This window comes from Rissa tridactyla, chromosome 2 (assembly GCF_028500815.1).
Source record: "Rissa tridactyla isolate bRisTri1 chromosome 2, bRisTri1.patW.cur.20221130, whole genome shotgun sequence".
Lineage (NCBI taxonomy): Eukaryota > Metazoa > Chordata > Aves > Charadriiformes > Laridae > Rissa > Rissa tridactyla.
Window position 1 is genome coordinate 38076817 of NC_071467.1, and position 22875 is coordinate 38099691.

Genomic DNA, 22875 nt, shown 5'->3' on the forward strand with positions numbered 1-22875 from the left:
TTGCTTCATCTTGATGGTTCAGTTCACTGAACTCCTAGAATCTTGCATCCATCGACACGTCCTTCTTGCTAAAGCTCTGTGCTTTTTTTCAGCAACTTTTCCATATGTTTCTCCTGCTTCTTTGAAAAGAACCATAATACTCAAGTTTGTTCAGGAATAAATGTAAGCTGAAGCAAATGATAAGTTTAAGAAAACTGAAGTCTGCTTTCACACTTTAGTAACAAAATAATTTATTAACTCTTAAATCACAACCATAAATTAAATATATGCAACAGTATCTGTATTTCCAGCACATAACAAGTTAGGGAACGTAAGAAATGTTGCTAATAGTCATTTTTCCATGAAACTACTTGCTGAGCTTTCCTGCAGGATAGGGCCCATCACTGTATGAAAAGCAAATGCCCTTCTCCAAGTTATTTTCTCTTTCAGTAAAAGCTTAAAGTGCACCTCTGCTGTGGAGTCACTCTCTGTCCAGACAGTTTCGGAGTCTGTCTATAAAGAAAGTTAAAAATAAACTTTGATTTAATATCAAATTCACACACACACACACACTCTGGTTTTGTGGTAAGTCCAGCTCTGAGGCTGAAACTTAACTTGTATAAAAAGTGCAAAAAATGCCAAGGTATTCCTCTGCTTCCTACATCTTACAATAAAAACCATCCCTGCTCTACATCTCCGTTACACCGCAGCTTCTGTTACTTCATTATTGCTATTTGGAGCGACACACACGGCTCCAGGCTATGTACAGGGAAGAGAAGGGTCCCTAGAGGAGAGCTGGGACGCGCGGCAGCGGGGGACAGCCCCTGCTCTGCCACAAGGCACGGCCGGCTGCCGCCAGGGCCCCCTCAGCCGTGGGCAGTTGAGAGCCCTTCCCAGCTCAGCGGCAGCGCGTTCTCCGGTGAAAGCTTTGCCGGGCTTGTCTGCTCAGCCAGGAGGCGTCGCAGCGTCTCTGAGGTGCCTGGGCGCAGCCAGGGCTCTGTCGCAACCGTGTCACCGGAACCAGGGCGTCTGCCATCAGCTGCAGGGCGCTTCAACAGGTCATCCACGTCTCCTAAGGAAATGTCATCACCTGAGAAACAGAGCAACATACAGCTATTAAATGGGACAAAAGCTCATCACGTCTTAGTTACAGCACCTCTCCTATGAGGACAGGCTGAGAGAGTTGGGGTTGTTCAGCCTGGAGAAGAGAAGGCTCCCGGGAGACCTTAGAGCAGCCTTCCAGTACCTGAAGGGGGCCTGTAGGAGAGATGGGGAGGGACTCTATTAGGGAGTGTGGTGATAGGATGAGGGGTAACAGTTTTAAACTGAAAGAGGGGAGATTTAGATGGGATATCAGGAAGAAATTCTTTACTGTGAGGCTGGTGAGACACTGGAACAGGTTGCCCAGAGAAGCTGTGGATGCCCCATCCCTGGAAGTGTTCAAGGCCGGGCTGGCTGGGGCTTTGAGCAGCCTGGTCTAGTGGGAGGTGTCCCTGCCCATGGCAGGGGGGTTGGAACTAGATGGTCTTTAAGGTCCCTTCCAACCCGAACCATTCTGTGATTCTATGATCTTAGCACAGCATTTTGTTATATTGAAGAGGCTCATTTGTCTGCAATAAAGGCATAAACAATGCGTTTAAATTAATTACATTTGTTTCCACTTAACGCACACTTTTGATGTTCTGGGGGAACTGAGCCCGTCTACAGCCAACAGCTAACCACTCCAAGGCCTTGACGGCTGATGCCAACAGCTCGCCCCCTGCCAGATCAAGAAGGAGACCACAGAGGCAACCTCGCATGGAGCCTCCCACTACGGGGACAAATCAAATCTGTCAGTGCATATACACATAGGAAACAGATGTACAAATAAGGCCACCACATTACAGTGCCACGGCTAAACGCTGTTGTCTAGACAGTCCCTTACTCAGGCAGGAACTGCGGAAGGGGAGAATTATTTTAACACCCGTAAACTGTGCAAATGCAAGGAAGTCTGTACAGCACAGTCCAGCAGCGACGACGACCTTAACGCAAGCTCATTCTGAAATGCATAAGTCAGCATCTTCCGCCTACCAAAAACAACCACACAAGAAAAAACACAAAAAAAGGCCCCAGTTTGGGGTCATTACCATTCTGAACTCTACTGCTATTTGTTCCATTTTCAAAGTTACACCTACAACAGGACTTAAAATTGCGATGTTTTCCTCTTTAAAGTTGCCATGTAAATGAGGAGCAAGTTCCGATTTGTTGGGTTTGTTAAAGCTGGGTAGAAAAATGTTTGAACACTTTGGACATGCCCCACACATCCAAAAACACAGACGTTTTTGCAGAAACATGCTAATTCCAGTAAAACATAAACATTTTATATTCCTTAGTGATAAAATATTTGACTTGAGCAACTCCTGTCGTGTAATTTAAGTATTTGGATGATTTTTCCAAGCTTCAGCTTTTTCATTCTGGAAGAAATGACTTTTTAAAATTTCATTTTGAAACCAAAGCTTCTCTGTGAAATGTTTCTTCTGTAACAGGAAAATCTACTTTCTATCCAGCTTTAGGTTGTTTACAGTTAGTTTTAGGGCTTTTGGCCTGTAGTTAAAACGATGCAAAAAGCAAAACAAAACTCTGAAGTTCCTTGTTCCTCCTTTGTGCTCTTCTCCCCCTGTATTTATTGAGACTTGAAAGCTGATGGTCCGAGCGCGGGGGTGAGAGCCCAAGCCCTGCAGAAGCAGCAGCCGGGTGGGCAGATGGGAAGGCAAGGACGGGAACCGCACAATCCCACAGACTGAGGGCTCAGTTTTCCTCTCAGTGCCTTAAGGCAGGATGCAGATTCTAAAGCAAAATGCCAAAATACTTTGTTTAGTACGAACTCGGCAGTGAATCCGCTAGTTCTGTCACATCGCACGGACGGCGATCTGCTCATCCTCCAGGCTGCCTCAGTCTTGTTAAAACAGAACAAGTCCTCTGTAACGTTATAGGTGTAAACAGGCCGCCCTCCCTCTCTAGAGCCAGCCATCTCCTCTGCTTGATGCGGGGTTTAAAGCCGGCAGAGTCAACCTCTTGGTCTCCGAAATCCCGGGTCAGATGATGAACTCTCCTGCAGGTTGGAACCCACAGTTTTCACATGCACAAGTTCTGGCAGTGTTAACAACAGTACATGGCAGGGAAAACAATACCTAAAGAAAATTAATTTTCTTTTTGCTCCTTTTTCAAGAGATGATATTTAGAAACAATAAAAATAAGGGAAGGTGTTTGCTTAAAGAAAAACAAACCATAGCCTTTCAGACCAGAGGGCTGATTTCCCCGAGTTTAAACATTACCGCCTTCAAAGGCAAAGCCATTAGATCTTCCAGCAGTTAGAGGTAAGAACAACTTTCTTGTCAGAGATAAGCTCATCGTGCACATCACTATGTCAGACTCATTTGGTGCTGCCTTTAGAAAGCACAACCGACCAGCTACAGTATAAAACTTGCTTCATTATGCATTTTAACACTTCGTATACTCCATATAATTCTTAATTGGGCCTCATATAAAGACTTTTTCTTTGGAATCGCCACTTGGTAATTCACAGTTTGTATCAGGAGGCTGGGGACACGTAGACCTCTTTCCTTCACATGAAATACTGATGTAGAAATCGAGTGGTGTCTGGGCTCCCGCTAAGCACTGCCGGCAGCGCATCCTGCCCCTAGATGAGAACAAACCCCTCCCGTCAGCCTGCACTTAGCAGGAATCAGTGCTGCTGCCCGCTGTACATCATCACAGGCTCCAGCACTCCCCTACTTAAAGGCACAGAGGGACACCTAGAACGTCTCAAGCAATTTCAGCAACTTCCCTTACATACAGCAGGGTCTCGGCCACATCTGGTGTGCTCTGAGAATTCTCTCTTCTGTATCTGAGTCCGCTCTTGTTTACGCGGTTAGGAATGCGCATACATTGCTGCTGGCTTGCAGAAACTTCATTGCCCAAAGCACCCACCAAGTCTACATCGATGGGAATGGGTTTTTTTGGATGGGTGAAAACAGAGGAGGCGGCCTGGCTCCAATAGGTGCTAATTTTCCAATTAAGGAAACAATTCTAGGGTAGCTTTAGGATTCCCACATCAGTCCCATAAAGGAAAGCAACCTACTGTGCCAACAGGATCCGCTCTTAAGATTTATCAAAGCCTGGAAACTGCCACCTCTTGGACATTCAAAAGGGAAGATAACCAGTTAGAGTTCCTTAGTTATATATTTGACAGAGTTGTTTTTCTCCCAGCAGCGTCTCTGAGGGCGGAGGAGAAATAACAGTCCTAGCTGTTAGGAAAGGGAGAGGATGCCACAAGGTTTCTATCAAACTGCAAGGGAAAAGGAATAAAACCACGTGTCTTCACTCATTTTTCTTGGTAATGTCATGAGTAGGAGGAGGGAGCAGGAGTGTGGGCAGCAGTGCTGCCCTAACAACCACAGCTGAGCAAAAGGATCTCTTGTTCCACTTTCCAAGAGAAAATTGCTGAGTGATGCTCCCCATGTGTTCCAAAGAAAAAGCTACAGACAAACACATAAATATATATATATACACACACACAAAAAAAAATTATACACGTCTAAGGGCTGAAGCTCTGGAGACCATGACAGCAGAAGGCAAACAAAAAGTGTAGTTCACACAATATGAGGTGAAATTATAAAAGAGGTGAGACAAAAGAAGGGCAGAGAAGTAAAAGATGTTCACATAGCAAAAATGTTTGGGTGGAGTAAAATTAGTAAAGCATTTGTTTAGATTATTGAAGAAATGAATATGAATGGGATTTTTTTTCAGTGACTTAAAAAATCACAGTGAGATGTTTAAAACCAATAAGAAAAGGATTAAATGCTTACAAGAGTACCCATAGCAACAAAATCAGAAAAACCGCCAGCATCTGTACTCTCATTAAGTTTATAAAAAGGATACTGATACTGTAATTGCCTAGACAGCATAGCAACCGCCTCCTAAAAAAAGGGAGAATTCAGACTCGTATGAAAGAATCCTTAGCACAGACTGTATTGCCTGGGTCACAGTCCGTGTGAGAAATTAAAGGCCATTAATGGTTGCCATAATTGGTACCTCATACGCAAAGCAGATGGACATCAGGCTGTCAGCATATGGAGAAGCTCTGAGATAACTCCCAGAGTCTGATGTATTATAAGGTCACAAGAGACAGATACATAATAAATTCAAATGTGTGTACAGTGAAAGAGGGATCAATATCACCCTCAAATACTGAATGATCACTTACAAACCAATAGAAAATCCAAATTAACTAGAAATTGAAGTACTACTTTATACACAATTTTTTGGCGTATCTTCATTATGGTTTGACCACAGACATCTGATTCCTAGGAATGCCAATAAACTCACACAGGCGCCCTATCAACATTCATCAGTCAGGAGCTTCATTTCTTTCCACTCACAATTCCGCTATGCAGCTGGATATCCACATCCTACTGCCAGCAGTGACACAGCGCAATGCTAGAAGTGGTACGGACAGGAGGAGTATGAGTGGCTGATCAGACAGGAATTAGAGCATCTTTTCCTATTACCCTCCTCTAAACTTACTCTAAAAAGCTGTGTTGAAGTCTGCTGGGGAACCTCTTGCACCAGCTACAGAACTCTATCAATAATTCCTACGCTTGAGCCAGTTGCTCACTGTTCAACTACAGGAAGTCTATTAATATTTGTTCCTTTAATTATTGTAATTACTTAGTATTAGTATTCACTACCTCACCTCTACTACACAGAGCATACCTAAGTAAGCAGATTTCTGCTGGAGCTCGGTCAGTCTGTGCCATCGTTCTTCATTCTTGCCTTTCAACTGATCAACGTCGAGGCTGAAGTTCGAGTGCAAAGAAAAGCTGTCAGGCTGCAGCAACGGTGTCTGGTCTGGTGGAACATCCTCCTGCAGAAAACCCAAAAATGCACAAATCCTTCAGTTAAATAGCGCACTTTTAAAAGGGGCAAATAGCTATATGTGTACACCCTCCCTATCCATATCATCCAGCCGCTAAGGGACCACAGGAGGTCTACCTTCGTATTTAAGGCAATCTGAATATGTATCATACATACTGCACGCTCCAACGCTTTCTGCTTTATTCGTCTCCTCTCCCTTGCAGAAGGTGGAAGCTGGGGTGGTAAATTAACTTCTTTTAAGGCAGGAAACGTTTCCCCATTAGCACCTGCAAAAATAGAGGTTAAATCATTTTCAAAGAAATCCCAATACAAGACAGTGTTGAAACCCGTTTATGTTTTGAAACAAGCCAGTATATTGTATTTGACTTAATCACAGGAATCAGAGGAATGTATCCAATGAGGACACCTTGCAAGAAGCTAGCGATATCCAGATGCAGACAAAAGAACTAGCCATCACAACAGCAACAATGGATAAACTTGAAGGAAAGGCAAGGAATATCTTGAGATACGTATTGAAATACCTCTTATCTAGATAAGCATTTCATATCCTGCAAATCCACCAGCTACCTTACGTCACCCTATCTTGTTTGTACCTAGATCTTTGAAGACAACAAGTACTCAAATGAGTACAGCATCTCTGCTTGAGAGAGCAAATGCTTGGCAAGTTGGATGCATAGGAGGATACAATCGTGTAATAAACTGTGTATGTGAACAGACAATAATGTTACGTGGAATACATGATCATGTAATCCATGCCTTAATCGTATCTTAGTTCTATCTTCGCTTTTTCGCTTTTTCATGTAATAAAGTGTTAGAATCTGTTCACACAAAAATAAGTAACTAGGTAAATTTTTTATCATACTGCTATCACATTACAGCGGAGGGGGGGCAGGGGGGTTAATCCATTGTTGTAACATAAATGAACCCTAAGGTGATGTCACTGCTTCACGCTTGTTTTGTCTTTTCCCCCTTCCTTTGCTGATCCTTGGGAATGACTTCAAACACATTTTCAAACAGATACTGGTTTTCTCTCCAGGACCAGTAACCACTGCTTGGGGGCTGGTTTATGGCTTTTCCGCTGGCTTGGTGCAGACGGTGGGCTCTGTTTTCTGCTGCGGTCCCTCTTGTACCTCCAATGAACACAGCCTCCCAGAAAAAGAAAGGACTCTGCTTAACAAAACCAATACGGAATCCATTACCACCAATTACTCTTTGTGACAATGAAGTCACTTTTTGGAAAGGCTCTTAGTCTAGTATGACACATTAAATTACAAAAAAAAAAAATAAAATTAAAAGTGTGTAAATACATACATACACACACAGAGTACTGAACAGCTCTGCAGCATTTGTCTGAAGTTACTTGGTTTTCTAAGGGACATGCCGTGACATTAAAAATAAACCACACCTGTAGAAAGAATGGGGTTTTTGTTTCCTAGCAATTTGAAAATAAATTTTACTGAAATGTTTTATATCATATTCATGAGTTTCAAAGATCTTCAAATGAAATTTTAAAAGTAACAACTATTTTGGTTGAAAACTGAAATACTTAGGTTTGAAAAAAAAAATCTTGATTGATATATCAACGAAGTTCAAAGACACAAAGACAGGTATTTTAAAAAAATTCTTTCCTATTGCCAGCTTTTTTTTCCCTAAAAGTAAAAATTTTATTCCCCTCTCCTCTTTTCCCTCCCCAACTTTCACCAAAGGTACTCATGCTCTCATCACAAATGTTTCAAGTAAAAAAAAAAAAAACAAACATAGTTTTAAAATGGTATATGGCTAACAATCCACTTATCAGAATTCTAGTTACAAAATCAGTTGAACTTCATTATATTCAAAATATTGCTATTACTCAGAATACAAAAATTTGGTTAATCACGTGAATTTATCACAACAGAAAAAGTACAAGCTACAGAAGAATTTATTTGCATCTTTCGTGTTTCATCAGTGTTAAGATGAGACCTGTTCCTTTAAGCATCTACCATTCAGATACTGCTATGCAGACGTGCTTTCAAATCACTGCATTAACACTAATGAATTCTAGGGTCTCAAGTGAGGCAAATAAAGGGAAAAAGAAATTGATAAACCTCTTTATTCCCGACTGCCTCAAATTTCTGAACCCTAGGAGATAAGACAAATTCATTTGTAATGCTGACATCTATTACAAAATTGAGTTAGATTTTAAACCCGTGTCAAAAAAACAACGCAGAGGGGAGTGTTACGCTCTTCTTAGGAAATGAAAAACATTGTTAAAATACACCACAAGTATTTCACAAAAGACCGCCAGACAATGTGAGCGGCACAAATCACAGAAAAGGCAGCCCACCGATAATAAGAGGTTTTATTTTTCATTTCAGGGATGGAAGTCACCAGATTCATATTCAGAATTTTAATAGCTTTTTATAAAGCACAAATAATGCAAAGGGTAACAAAGTTTTAGTTAGTGCCTACAGCTTAGTATTGGAGCACACGCTTTTCAAGAGTCAGAAACGACGTGGGGAAAAAAAGAGGAAGAAAAAAAATGGGTGAATAGTATCATAAATTGACTCCATCACCTCACTAAGCTGCAAGAATCAGCAGAGGGGGAAGAAGAAGAAACTAGGAGAGTGGGCTATAAATATCATGAACCTTGTGAAAGCGGTGAATAAACCCAAGCAGCACCCCATTACACAGGTGGCAGATTCAGAACAGACGAAAGGAGATAATACACACCAGGCATAGTGTGGAAATTTATCGACCCAATACTGCTGATGGCAAACAATTAGAGGGATTCAAAAATGCTGATTCCAATTCATGAAAGACAACATATTAAAGACCCAGCTTAGCAAGATTTATTAAGTGCAGACACATGGCATTTGACTCAGGAGGCCGCCGAGCTACAAATAACTGGAGGCTGGAACAGCACTCTGCAGTGCTGCTGCACGCCTGCCCCCCTCCTCACCTTCTTCCCCATGCGCCTACTCCGTCCGCTGTTGGAGACAGGATATTTGGCCCAATTCTAGATTGATGGACTCTCCTAAAGCATCCTTTCATCATTTGGTCCGCAAATAATAAATAGTATTTCCTAACCTGAAGAAGTATTGCAGACTACAGAGTACCAAATGCACCGAACAAGCCTGAAAGCCCCATCCCGTGCCCTTCGCAAGGCCAGGTTCTATCCTGTGACTCCAGCACTTGCACGTTAACAGAATAAGCTTGAATACATTTCAAATGAAAAATTCTGCTTTTAACCCAAGCCAGAGATAAAAATCATTGGTATATAGAAACCTATCTAGTTTCATTAAAAAACACTTGCAGGAATCTACTGCATCTTCCCTACAGCAAAGAATAAAACCTTGTAAGATTATTTCCCATAGACGACTGAAGAGAATTTCAAGGTACTGTAATGCTTACTAATGGAAAATAACATGCGGAGGCCTGAGCTGGTTGGGTTTTTTAAAAAGAGAAGACAGGTTCTAGCCTTATTATTTCTAGTGAGTGGAAAAAAATCACATCTGAAACAGCACTTTTACATACATGCATACATTCATACATTACATACATTCAACCTTTATATAAAGGTTGACACCCTTTATATAAAGAGACATAAGACAATGTAAGACATGGTCCTCTATATAAAAATCTTAAAAAAAACCTAAAAGTCATCTACTTCAGATGATTAAGTGGTGACAAAGTTTCCAAGTATGGTGTTGCAAGTTATGTGAAATGAAGCAATGTGTGAACAGCAGAAAAGTGAGTAATTTAGAATGAATCACTGTTTTATATCTGTATAATCATACTTAAAGTCAAGCATGCTTGTAAAACAAAAGAATAAAAATGAAACAAATCACTGGCTGCCCAACACCTTTATATTTCACTATGGACAGCTTGTAATTGTAAGTTGTGATTGCTAATAAATTATTTTATTTGCTGCAGAACAATAGAAGAGCATTCCATATTCTACCTCTATAACATGTTTGCTGAACAAATATTAGCTTTTCTTTATCCAAAGCTGGGAAGATGTAAAAAAAAAAAAAAGTTTCTTGACAAGGCAAAATCCCAGTCAGAGCACAATGAGCAGAGGAAGATGCCTTCTCATGAAAAGATGTGAAGTGGTATAAGGCAAGTGAGCAACATCATTAACTTCAGGTGTGACCCACACAAATTTATTGCAGTACAATTCCATAAAGGTCTGCATTTTAATTTGGAAGCATGATTTTCTAATACTTTAAAACAATCACCATATCTATACCCACTGCAACTTTTAAAACAGTAATAATCATTTCAGAGACACATCATTAGATTAAATGACATGTTTGTACGCTCATGACATGGTTAAGGGGAGGTATAAACTCACCGATAAAAGCGCTATCCGATTCCAACAGTGAATTTTTCAAGAATTCATCAGATTCATTCCTGAACTACAAAAATTAAACAGAAGAAAGGCAAATTCAGATCCCTCAATATCTTTCTGGAGCCAAATTATAATTACTGTAAATTAATTGCCAAACTTCTGCAAAGCAGCTCTACAGTGTTCTGTACTATTCCTTACTTTATTGCTATGAAAAACCTATACATTTTAAAACAATTCATCTTCTCTTTGAGCATTAGGGTTTTTTTCACTTTCGTGTAGTAATCCCATTTGCTGAAATTGCCCACACAGGGCAACTGTTGTGGTGATTTGTGTAACACAGACATTTCCATCAAGAAATACATCCTCTCGTTCTGCTTCAGTTTCAGAACAGTCAGCACTAGAAGTCAGCTCTGCACCCAAGGTCTGTATGAAATATTGATCAAATGAAGAATGATTCCATATGTTTCACTTATCCCACCACACACAATCTTGGATATTAAAGCATTAAAATAACAAATTTCTTCATAGTAATAACAAGCACTAAGAGCAATACTTATAGTTCAGTGCATAGTTGCAAGCATTTGTTACAGAAATCCTACTACAGAATAATTTATGTTGAAAACCACTCTGAAATCAAAGCAGTTGAAACTACCAGAGGAAACAGAACAAGAGAAAACAAATTTTTTACTGCAAAGCATTGCTCTGAAGAAGAATTTTAGGCAACAGATTACAACTATAAGATGCATCAGTTTGTTTTGTTTTTTTTAAATATAAAATGTTTCATTTCTGTGTATAGTTACAGTATTACCCTTGAGGCTAACGGCTTTGCTCTTGCACAGTCTTCCCGCTCTCATGAGACAGAACTGAACTCTGTTAGTCTGTAGTTTGGGTTAGTGCAGAATTCCAGTTTGACAGCACTTCATTTCACGCTCTTCATCAAGTCAGAAAATAAACATCCCATTTGAGACGACTGATCTAATTACTGACTGACACGTGCATCACTTAAGCCACCTGAATTCAGAGCAACTGCTTCTGGCTTGGCTTTTTCTACTAATTCCCACCCCCAGCAGCAATCTAACACCATATGACTATAAAATAAGTACCCATAAATATAAAAAGCAGGGAGTTGAAGAATCAAACTATCTCTCTATATACAAAGATAAACAACTTGTATGTTAAGTTTAAAGAAGCTGTTACTCATTGTATTGACAAGCAAGAGAAGTAAGTTAGTTTGCTGCCTTGTTACTTCAGCGTAATTCCTCTCTCCAAATCTGTGAAAGACACAATATTTCTCACACTTGACAAAGTAATATAATAAAAAAACTGGTTTATTCTTACCAGTCGCATGGTTTGTGGGTTACCACCAGAAGCAGAATCATCTTGAGCAACAAAAGCCACATAGACAAGGGAAAAAACGATAGTTTAGACATAAAAACAATTAATACTAAAATGTATTAAAAGTTTTATCAGCATATTATTGCAAAAATGAAGACAACTATGCATTACTTCTTTAAAATTACACACATTTTAATGAATATTTTTTAAACGTTTGAATGCAATGTTTATTCCCACTTCATTATGTCAGTTTAAGTGGAATCAGAGAAATCAAACATAATTCGGTAGCATATTATTTCTAAGAACATTGAGCATGTGCAAGCCCTTCTTAAGGCTTGATTCATCAGCCCCTCTCAAAGGGTAAACACACTTTTCACACGCTTTTCACACATACTTTTTTTTTATATTGTTCATCACTAATAAAAATCAACCGTTTCCCATCTTGTTCAAAACTTGTTATCCAGCAAAAGGAAGCACGACTATTTTTGTGGCTATTGCAAACAGATATTTTTTAAGAAGATACAATCACACTTCATTAAATGCTAAAATCGCACTAAGTTGTGCTGAAGTCTGAAAAAGTTCTCTATATTGCAACAATTAGAACTATTTTTGTGCTATGTTTACAACAATATTGTAAACCCTCGTTACAAAAAGGTCATGTCCAAGCGTTGTCTGAATAATGTGGAAAACATCAATTTTGTGGGAAGACAGCAAGGTTTAAGCCATCAAAGCAATACATTAGGTCACCAAAGGCTGCTGCATGAATACTTGGTTTCTCTCTTGCACCCTTTAATGTTTTGTTTCTTGGTAGCTTAAGGAATTACTGCATCTTGAACAATATCCAGTCACACAGATAGAAATAAACGGTTTTTTCATATGTTCTGCACACTGCTGAATCCCAATGCAACTGGAACACAGTACTGAAAAAATGCAGCAGGGTAAGTAACTTCAGATGAAACAGCATTTAAACAGAAGCTTCCTTTGCAAAGCATCCTCCGTCTCAATTCCACAGCCAGGAGACAAAAAATCCCAATAATGGAGAGAGATGCCTCTAATTTATTGATTTTTGTTTAAACTTGCTATGAATCAAGTAGAAAAACAAACCAATACAGTATCAAATTTTAAAAATTAGACAGCCAAAAATGAATGATTTCTTCCATAATTAGGTATCACCTGAGCCACATATTTCCTGACCCCACTTTGGTTTTTGCCATTATTTTAATGTTCTATCAAGAGCCAGACAGAAGGAGTCAGGAGTCTCACTTATATGTAGTGAAGCTAAACATTATAACAGTTTTGTAGTTAAAACTCATGGATACTCAAAAAAATATTTATTCTATATTCCAGACATCTGTTTGACAGGAATAGGCATGTTTGTGTAGCAGTCATATTTAGATCAACAGAACTCAAGACTAACGATGTTCTCCCTTAGGTGGGACATCTCAACAATCAATTTGACTAGCAAGAACGATGCCATGTCAGAATAAACTCTGCTAGATGAAATCAGTTCGCTTGGCTTCCGTCAGGGTGTAATAATCAGAGCAGGAGACTGCAGAAAGCCCCAGGAGTGAATGTATGCTCTACATGTTGTCACTCCTCCTGGACTGACAACCAGCTGGTCCCCGATACGCTACTCCAGCCAAGCAGAGCCCACCACTGAAGCACAACATCATCAAACCTGCTCCTGCGCCTTTCCCTCCTGTCCCCCAAAATAATAATCGTCCAGAAGTCTGCAAAAGACTGTCTTATCTATAGGGACATTTTAAAAAAATCATTGATTTCTCAGGATATAGTTCCACTAATAGTCCACATATTTCTCTTTTACAAGAAGAGGAAAAAAAAAAGGGAAAGAAAAAGTATATCAGCGAAAAAACAGTATATAAAGCATGTAAAGTAAAGAACACTTAGATACAGTATGGGAAAACAGGTAAGCCTTTGCCACTACAGCCTATAATATGACATTTTGCCCGCAGTACAAAAATCCATATTGCTTTAATTCATCTTTCTTTCTGCCTTAAATCAGACAATAAAACCACTCATCTATTTTCAGTGAGAGGAAGATGATAAACTTGTCTCAAGAGGAAAATAAACTGGCAACAGAGAGATACATGGCAACTAATTAATTCTCATGCTCAGTACACGGTGACAGACTATAAAGTTAAACGATGTTGTAAAGCAGTAGGAGAGAGAAAGAGAGAAGAATGAGGGGACGTGAGCAGGCGAGCAGCTGGATGGGAGCCTGGCTGCTAGCCAAGGCTAACCCACCACAGAAATAAAGTTACTTCCTCTTCAAAAATCTAGTTAGGCCAGTCTGAATTACAGAGACAAATACTTCCCTGAGAAATTTGTATCTTGCACTCAAAACTGAGTTCATTTGTATAGTTGCAACTGTAAGTTTTGGAAAGGTTGAAGCAACTCTCATGATAATTTTAAGTAACATCTAAAATAACTTGAGGTACTGCTCTTTCGTGATGGTTTGTATAAGGTATCTAAATGAACATTACATTTGGAGTTAAGTGCAGAAAAGAAAAAAGGGGAGTAACATTTATTTTTCACTGCTTCTGCAATATGCAGCCAAAATATTTTACTATTTTAGGATGTTAATATTTTGCTGTATTAAGATGATCTCTATCAAGCGATACAACCAATACTTCATTCTAGAACCTCAAACTAGTTATGATATCTTACATGTGGTTTCTAAAGCAAAGCCTGCTTACGGATACAGATTTCTGAAACTCGGAAATAGTCAACCCAAGGCTATCAAAATAAAAGAAATTTAATCCATTACAAGGAGACCAAGGTGAAGACACCCTGGGTGCATTTTAACCGATTCACAGTTTCAAAGCCATCTACTTCCTCAGTGAGAACTGAAGAAATGCCACAGGGAATTTATTTGCTAACACTTTTATCACAAGTCAGCTGAAGAGTTTTACTGCTCTGCAGTTTTCTCTAAGAAGTACTTAAACTACTTTTCTCTTGCTTTTTTCCCCACGTATGAAGTACTAGTTACATTACTCTCAGGGAACTAAAGAGAAACAGTCACAGTAATTAAAAAAAAAAAAAAAAGGGAAGAAAAAAAGAAGGCATTCAATTTTTTTATGCTTTACATTATGACAGAATTTCAGGATTCCAGTGTTTTACACTTTTGTACTGCACTGCTGACATTGAACTTGAAATAAGTAGAACTAGAATTGGTGTTTTTTTAATATTGTCAAATGCAAAACAAATAAAATTCATTGAAATCACCTCAGACCATTCATTCCTTACCTTCTGTTTCTCTCCTCATTCTCATTCTGTCAAGTTTCTTCTGCTGCTCCCTCAACAGTGCCTGCTGTTGAATCTCTAGAGTCTGGTCATCTTTTGGAGGATCAGGATACATGTGCCTCAAGCCCAGACGTGTTTCAGAATCTAGAGCAAAGATTCTGAATTAAATTTTTCCCTAAATGAACATTTCTGAAAAACATTTTTAAAGAACTAGCTACAAAGTCGTAAAAAGCACTGAAAATAACAGTGACAATGGCCAAGAGAATGAGACACTTTAGCAACGATTTTACAATTTTACTGTACTAAAAAATATATTTTCTGGTAAAGAAGAAACAGAAAGTTACACAGAATCGTAGTTTGTTGGTGGGTAAAAAAAAAAATAATCAAATTCACTCTACTTTCAATAAAATCATAATATCAAACGCGTAAGAAGTTTAAGCAGCAAGGACTCGAAGCTAGGTGAGTGCTGTGACTGATAATTCAGCATTATAATGCCGTAAATTGTGTGCACTTCTAGAAATGGCCACACAGAGAGATATGCACATGTACAAAATGCTGCCACAGAGTATGTTGTGTATGGACAGTAGCTGCGAAGAGGCTAATTTTCGTCTTTAAATCCTGGGTGGCATGGAAGGTGGGAAGAAAAGAACAGATGTTTCAGTACCTTTCTTCATCAATAACAAGATCTACCTGCCTGTATATTTAAGTTCATTAAATTCCCAGATATTTTGTATATTCACAGGATCTTGTGCTTCCTTTGATGAAGGTCGTCTTACTGGAGCCTGCAGACGAAGCCTGGCCATCTCAAATATGTCCTTTGGATTCTTCTCTCTCCTCCCACTTGAAAAGTTTATAAAACAAGCAGAATATAATTTAACACTGTAATATGAATGAGTTGCGTGGAAATATAATATTGATAAAGGTCACATCTTTTATCCTTAAATAAAGCTATCAAAACATGAAAATAAAATTGAAAGTAATGACGCTTCATACTGTGTTATAAAAAGGGATAACCTACTTAAAAAAACCCCTCATACTCTATGAAGTGGAATTAAGACCGATGATCTGATGAGTCTTTTCTAACTAATTGGTATGATTAATAAGTTTTGGAAGTAAACCATTTTTTTTTAAATAAAAAGGGTATGATTTTCAATAAGAAACAAAGTACTTCCACAGCATTATGCTATTCATGAGCATATTCATCAGCAGCAGTACTGCCGTTTACAGACACAAATTATGCCCTAGGAAAAAGGTAATGAGATAAAATTCTGCCTTAGACATCTGCTTTGGACCACTCTCCAAGACAGAGTATTGCAATTTCCAATCTTACTAGTACAGCCATTCTTACACTACGCTTTTCCAAGACTCTTGGAAAAACTCCATACACATGTCATGCGGAAGAAAATTTTAGATACGAGTTCTATCTTTATATTTTCATTTGACTCATGTATAATAGCCAACTAATACTAGCTACTAATACACAGTAGCTTTGAGCTCCTGTGCAAAATCTAACTTTTAAAACTGAAGATTAAGTTCTTACCGTGTAATTGGTACATCATCATCACTGGCCACATTTAGCAACTGTTCCTGCAGTCGCCTCTCTTCACTACGAAGCTGTTTCCTCATCTCTGATAATTCATTTATCACATTCTTTCTTTCCTCTGGAATTTAACACAAATAATTTAAAAATACAGAATGTCAGAACACTTTTCTGCTTACCTCATAAATGTAAGGTGAAAAAAAAACCCCGATGATGAACTGTTAATTAAAGCAAGGATTATATAAACACAAGAATCCCAGCATTTCATAAACTAGAAATTAGGTCAGAGCTTGTATTTTGGGACAGAACAAGAACCAGATCCCCTGAACAGCAGAAAGCATCCAAACTTCAATGGAAACATTTTGCTGTATTTAAAAAAAGGAAAAGTGACAAAATACCAGCAAGTGGACACTGCTGGTAAATAACCTTATTTTGAAAATAACAAATCTACAGAGTCCTCAGAGTCCCAGAGGTAGATGACAGGAATTGAGGTGGTATCAGCAAGCACACAATCTAATTTCTTTTTCCTCTGACTCAAAGTGGGGTATCTGTCTGCTCAGTGCAGACTCTCTTATTACATGTTTAAGAGTTCTGCCTTCAACATTTATTTTTAGTATGTGCTTACGTTGACTTTTTAGACCTACTTAGGGTCTAAGCTAGTTTTTTGGGGTGAGGACAGCATTCCTCCACAAGTTAGAACAGTTTAATAAATACCTTATTTTCCAAACAATATGCTTAAATAATTTGATATTTTACTGACTTTTAGTCTGAGTCCAGAACCTAGCAGGCAAGCAAGCTTTACTGTCTTAAATCCTCAAAATTTAATTCATATGCCTTTACTTCTCTCAAGACAGATGGGCTGAGACAATCCAATAGCTGCATTAAGAACCACTCTGCCTTCCATTTAGTGGAAGAGCCATAACTTCCCAGCATGGATCCAGGTACTGACTGCTGGGGGTTAGCATTTGTAGGACATCATTTACCGCTATATTCCACGTGTTCTGCTTTCCACCCACATATTGCCAAGATAACCAACATAAAAAGATCAAAGATTGAGATCCGCCCAGCACGTCTGAATTTTTAAACCACAAGTGAAAGCCAAGAGGAACGAGCAGAGGATTAGTCAGATTAACAAAGGAAAGCAGAATTTAAGAGTTATGACTGAAATGCTCGACACATTGTTGGTCTAATCCATTATTCAGCTAATCCAAAACTCTCCCATTTTGCAATGATGTGGTCACAATGGTCACCGCTGTCCTGACTGAAAGATCCAGCACTTCCCTTGCAGACTATTCCATTATCAGAGTTTTTACAAAAAAATATTTCCTGATGAAGACACATAATAAATGCATTTTTATTTTGTATTAATACTCCAGACATACCATACTAATATACTGACAATGTATGGTATTACATTACCATACATTATCAGTGTATTAGTAGATATCAGTATATCTACTATATACAGAGAGACAGAGAGAACACACGCATAGAAATGCAAACTTTATAAGACCATTCCTTTGCAGCCAAGAGAGAGAACTGTAACCGAGACAAATTTTGTTGTAATAGAAAGTGATCTTGCAATAAGACAATACCTACCAAGCGCACGCAACTGATTTCTTCTAGCAGGGACAGGTGGAGAAGGAACCCTTGGTTGTGGAGGATCCTAGTGATCATAAGGGATATGAAATGTTACTATGTCAAAGGAAGAAAACGTAGCAGACGTAAGTACATTTTATTTCCTTATTTTATGTACAATTTACATTAACTACCACTACTAATGGAAGACAGAATAATAACTTTACGGGTTGTTAATGCCTAAGGTTTTTTTAAATCTGATCTTTAAATGCATAATTCAAATTATTATGATAATACCTATAACGCACTATTCGGAGATCTACACAAAGCTAGACCAAGTACCGCAAAGACACAGAAATTAACTGACCTTCTTCCAGAGCATTCTTAACATTTAGGGAAAGCAACAGTTTAAAATAAGGTTTAAAGTCTTACTTAAAACATTTTCTGCAACGGCGTTATAAAGTATTTTTCCAGGTTATAATTTTCATGGCAAATTCGTTTTTTAAATTTTTAGGCCAGTTCATCCAGACAGTTGGTAAAAAAAACAACATTTCCAATAAAAGTTGGAAGTGTAGCCTGAGACTAAATAATCATCTATGATATTTGAATCTACTCTTCACAGGAGAATTTTTTTTTTTTTTTTTTTTTTTTTTTTTTAAACTGTCCCAGGGAACATTAAATCAAGTGAAAGAAACAAATGGTCTGGGGCCACTACTGTAACTCATTTGTGATGCAAAGAAGAAAGTGAAGTACATTAGGAGTTATAATCTTTTTGTACCTTCTAGAACACAAAGATAAAATAATAATGTCTGTAGCTAGGAATCAACATTAAACTTCACACGTGTGCTAAGTTCTTCTATAACTGAACACAATGAATTGCTAGATTAGATGTACACTTTCTTACCCTAAACATTAAGATCGTTAAACCCTTGGTAAGGGTCTGGACAGAGTATGTAGACTCAAAAATGAGGAGCTCATCTTTACAGAAAGTGAGCATGCAGAAAAAAAACCTAAAATAACACACCTCAAAGAATTTCTTCAATACTTTGAATAAAATTGAACATTAAATTTCAGAGCTACAACACTGGCTAATATAAAGACTGTCTCCAGTTATTTGTAGTATTCCAGTAATAACTGGCAAACATTAAAAACCTGGTAGGATTTCATACACTGTACTGTCTTAAATCAGTAAAAGTTGACTATAAAAATCATACTTGTGCATAGTAAGATATATGGCTCTCAGCAGAGGGAATCCGTTCCTCTTTTCTTATTGATTTGTTCTGAAGAGCAGGAATGACGGGAGAAGGCTGCCTTGAAAACTGCAAGGAGGAACGCAAGACTGAAACCACATTCCCATAGATTCTGAATAAGGTATTATTTTGGAAAGGAAGAGTTTTGTTAATATTTTTCATTTGACAGAAAAATGCTTTTGCTTATCGCAACTGAATTATTTTTGTATTTAATTTGCTTTCAACTCTTAACAGTATAAAATTACGGCAAAAATTATTGCATGTGATTTCATTTTCTACCTATAGTAATTTTAATACTTTTTTTTCTATGACATAGGTTTTTTTAATTTATGGTAAAGTTACATATCTTTTTTTGCCCCCTAGACAATTCCATTGTATTTGTCCATTTTAGAGAAATGACATGTAGAATTTTCTAGAAGAGGAAAAAACAGTTCTGTAATTTACTTAGATTTTGTCCATCAGAATTCTATGTGATGGACTTCTTACATCATCCAGCTCAAAAGAAAATAATTATATTACAAAGAACATCACTGTTAAATATGAACAATCCTCCAGTCCTTCAAATTATATAAGTTTATTTTTATTTGTATTTGGACCTCAGCAAAAGCAGGCCATAGTACTTCACAGTAGATATAAAAATCAACTACAGAGTGCATCTTTTTCTTATTTATCTTGTTTTTACTATTTTTTTAACACGTACTTGATCAACAAGATAAGTTTCCACTGTACTATGTCTGATTTTTCAATCAGCTGTTCTGTGTGTGTGAGCTAAGTGTACCATAACTTGATAAACTAAGAGGCGAACAACACTGAAGGTAGAGGTCTAAGAAATCATGCAATTTCTTTAAAATACAATTATTTTTAAAAGTCAGGGAGAAGTATTTGTATCTTAGAAAGTCACTGATGCATACCATCTTCTTTTCCTCTTCCATCTTTTCTTTCTCATAATATTGTCTAAGTTGTTCTTCTTGCTTTTCTTCTTTTTCTTTCCTTCTTCTTTCTGCCTCTTTTTGCCTCTCTTCATCTAATCGAATTATTTCTTTATTCTTCAATCTCCGCTGTAACATAAACACTATTAGTACATAAAAAAGACTCTACTTCAATAAAAGTTTTGCTTTGGTTTTCTTTGAGAAGTTAAAATTACACATCAAAGTGATTAGTCTGAAACAAAAAGCATATTTCATTAGGCTGACTTCAAACATTCAAATTAAAAACTATGCCATGCAAATATTAAACATCTGCAGTCCTGCCTCTGCTAGCATCACTTAACAGAATTCATAATAACTTCAATAAACACCAGTTTGTGTGCCCAGATCTGCTGCCAGTTAAGGTTAAATTGTAGGAGTCATTTCCAAAAATTCAGATTCAAACAAAACGTACTGCAAATGTGTACCACCCTATCACAAGCCCACAGAGAAAATTATCATCCAGTCTCAACTTTAGTTTTGTGTTAGTTAGCGATGATACCTGTTAGCTTCCTACTTTATAACTATACTATTATCCAGAAGACAAGACTCATCCAACTAACTTGCTCATACTAGGGAAGAGAATCTAGAATGCAAGCCCAGCGTTCTGTGTTAGAAATCTTGAAGTCCTACATCCTCAACTGATCTTTGATAATCCCACAGGGTACTGACAGATTTTTCCATCTCTGATGGCCTTGTGTCCTTTACCTACAATTATTTATGAGATTCTGAATGACGCAAATTCATTCAGTTGACGATAAATAAAGCTTTTGAGTTTGAATTAAATTGCAAGTCTACCTCTACGAAAAGCTTTAATTAGATTTGCTTGGCATTCTTCCAAAACAAGCTGTATTCTTACCTCAAAGATATATCCTGCCAATTCAAAAAAAGGCTTTAAGAAATCTTCTTGTATAGCTACATTCAGAATACAAATAATTCCCTAAGAGCTAGATGTAAGAGGCTAACAAACAACAAAAAAAAAAAACTTTAATTCACCAATTTGACAAAGCTTTTTTTTTTTGGCCTCACAAACAATTTCCTTTAGAAAGGAGAGCACCACTGTATTATAAAACTATACAATTTTTCTTAGAAGAATTAACAGTACTTCAAATTGGTAGTATACCATAAAGACTGAGAAGAATGTGCTATTTCATACTGACAATTTTCTGCCTCTCCTCTGGCTAATGTAGACCCATTTAAAAACAAAGACCAGTTCATAGGACACTTCTCAGTTTACCTTCTTAATCTACAGGACAGATATTACAAAGGGTTAGTTTAGGATGAAAAAAGTCAAGGTACGGAAATACTACACCTCCTCCTCTTTCTTTCTTTTCTCTTCTTGTTCATCTTCATATGCTTTTTGAATTCTCATCCTCTGTTCAGCTAATCTTTTTTCTTCTTTTTCTTCTTCCATTCTAAGTTTTTCTCGCTCTGCTTCTTCCCTACGTCTCTTTTCTTCAATCTAGAAATAAAGCAAAGAAGTATTCAATTGCCAATAGCCAGCAATAATCTGATGAACAACTTTTACCATTGTGATCATCTATGGACTTTTGCAGTACCTACTTGTGCAATCAAAGATTACATGGAACAACTGAAATAATTCTAGGGCCAGACCTACATTTCAGCCTCAGAATTCCTTTGAAATGAGCTGGTATTTTGCTATTCCTTTTTGGCCACTCTTTACTGAAACACCCTCCAGTAAGAACACTAATTACAAATGCTACTAAAGCTTACTCTACTCCACACGTGCTGGAATAACACTTTTCTTCACTGATTAAATAATGGAAGATGGGAAACCAAAACAAAAAATACATAGCAATAATCTGTTTCCTTTCCACAATTACAACATTTTTAGATACAGCACTGACTTACTGAAGCCAAAGGTCTGCCCATTCTTTATTCTTTTTGGCAGCACTGTACATGGAAAAGGCCTTGATCTTTTCTTTTTAAGAGATCCACATCAAACGACCACATGACATTCGCACTCTTTGAAATTATCTAGGACTATCTTGATATTGATATTTAATTCAACTGACATTTAAGTCTTGTGACATAAGATTATATGCAAAGTATTATGGACAGAAGACAGAAACTGCTAGAATAACAGTCACATTTTATATACCCATCAATAAATAGTTACATTATTATTCTCTCACTGATCACCATTTCCTTCTGATGAACGCGCGTTTGTAGCATGTAGCCTTCCAAGGGCAAACATCTTTGTTTCTTTACATATTTATGTACGTAAACTTGTACTGTATGCATCATTTGAGAGCTCAATACTGTATTTAGATAGCTGCACTCAGGGGAAAAAAAAGGACAGAATCTAGATTAATAAAGCCAACTATTAATAGCATCACTTTTATAGGCATTTCTTATGTAAGGCAAAAATCTGAGACTACATATATATATATATGTCTTAGTCCACATCTTATGTACAGAAGTGGCTATGACTGAATAAGGTCTTTGGTCATCAGTGATGATTTTCTTTGACTGTAGTCTCTCTTTTTTAAAATTGATTTAACAAAATGATAACTGGTGTGTGCATTCACCTGTAGACGAAGAAAGTTCTTGTATGACTCTTGTCGCTTAAGATGCTGTGGAGATGGTGGTTCACCAAACACATTACCTCGGGCAAAAGGAGAGGTCTGTGCAAACGTAAAACCTAAGGAGGCAGAGAGGGGAAGAAAAAAGTTATAGATAATGATTAAAGCA

At 37.7% G+C, this 22875-nt stretch overlaps 1 protein-coding gene across 18 annotated transcripts in view; it reads right to left on the reverse strand.

Moving 5' to 3' along the window:
* Nucleotides 1–213: 213 nt before the first annotated feature.
* The window catches only part of CSPP1 (centrosome and spindle pole associated protein 1), a 65641-nt gene continuing 42979 nt past the window's right edge, over nucleotides 214–22875 (reverse strand). For 15 of the 18 annotated variants that reach the window (XM_054189799.1, XM_054189796.1, XM_054189792.1 and 12 more), the window contains 13 exons: nucleotides 22713–22825; nucleotides 21473–21622; nucleotides 20107–20253; nucleotides 19160–19264; nucleotides 17967–18033; nucleotides 16368–16488; nucleotides 15522–15667; nucleotides 14831–14971; nucleotides 11567–11607; nucleotides 10232–10295; nucleotides 6052–6161; nucleotides 5734–5884; nucleotides 214–1069 (listed from right to left, as the gene is read on the reverse strand). In XM_054189799.1, the coding sequence (XP_054045774.1) occupies nucleotides 846–1069; nucleotides 5734–5884; nucleotides 6052–6161; nucleotides 10232–10295; nucleotides 11567–11607; nucleotides 14831–14971; nucleotides 15522–15667; nucleotides 16368–16488; nucleotides 17967–18033; nucleotides 19160–19264; nucleotides 20107–20253; nucleotides 21473–21622; nucleotides 22713–22825 (1580 nt within the window). In that variant the 3' untranslated portion in view covers nucleotides 214–845. The other 3 variants (XM_054189797.1, XM_054189800.1, XM_054189801.1) reach the window with 3 other exon arrangements.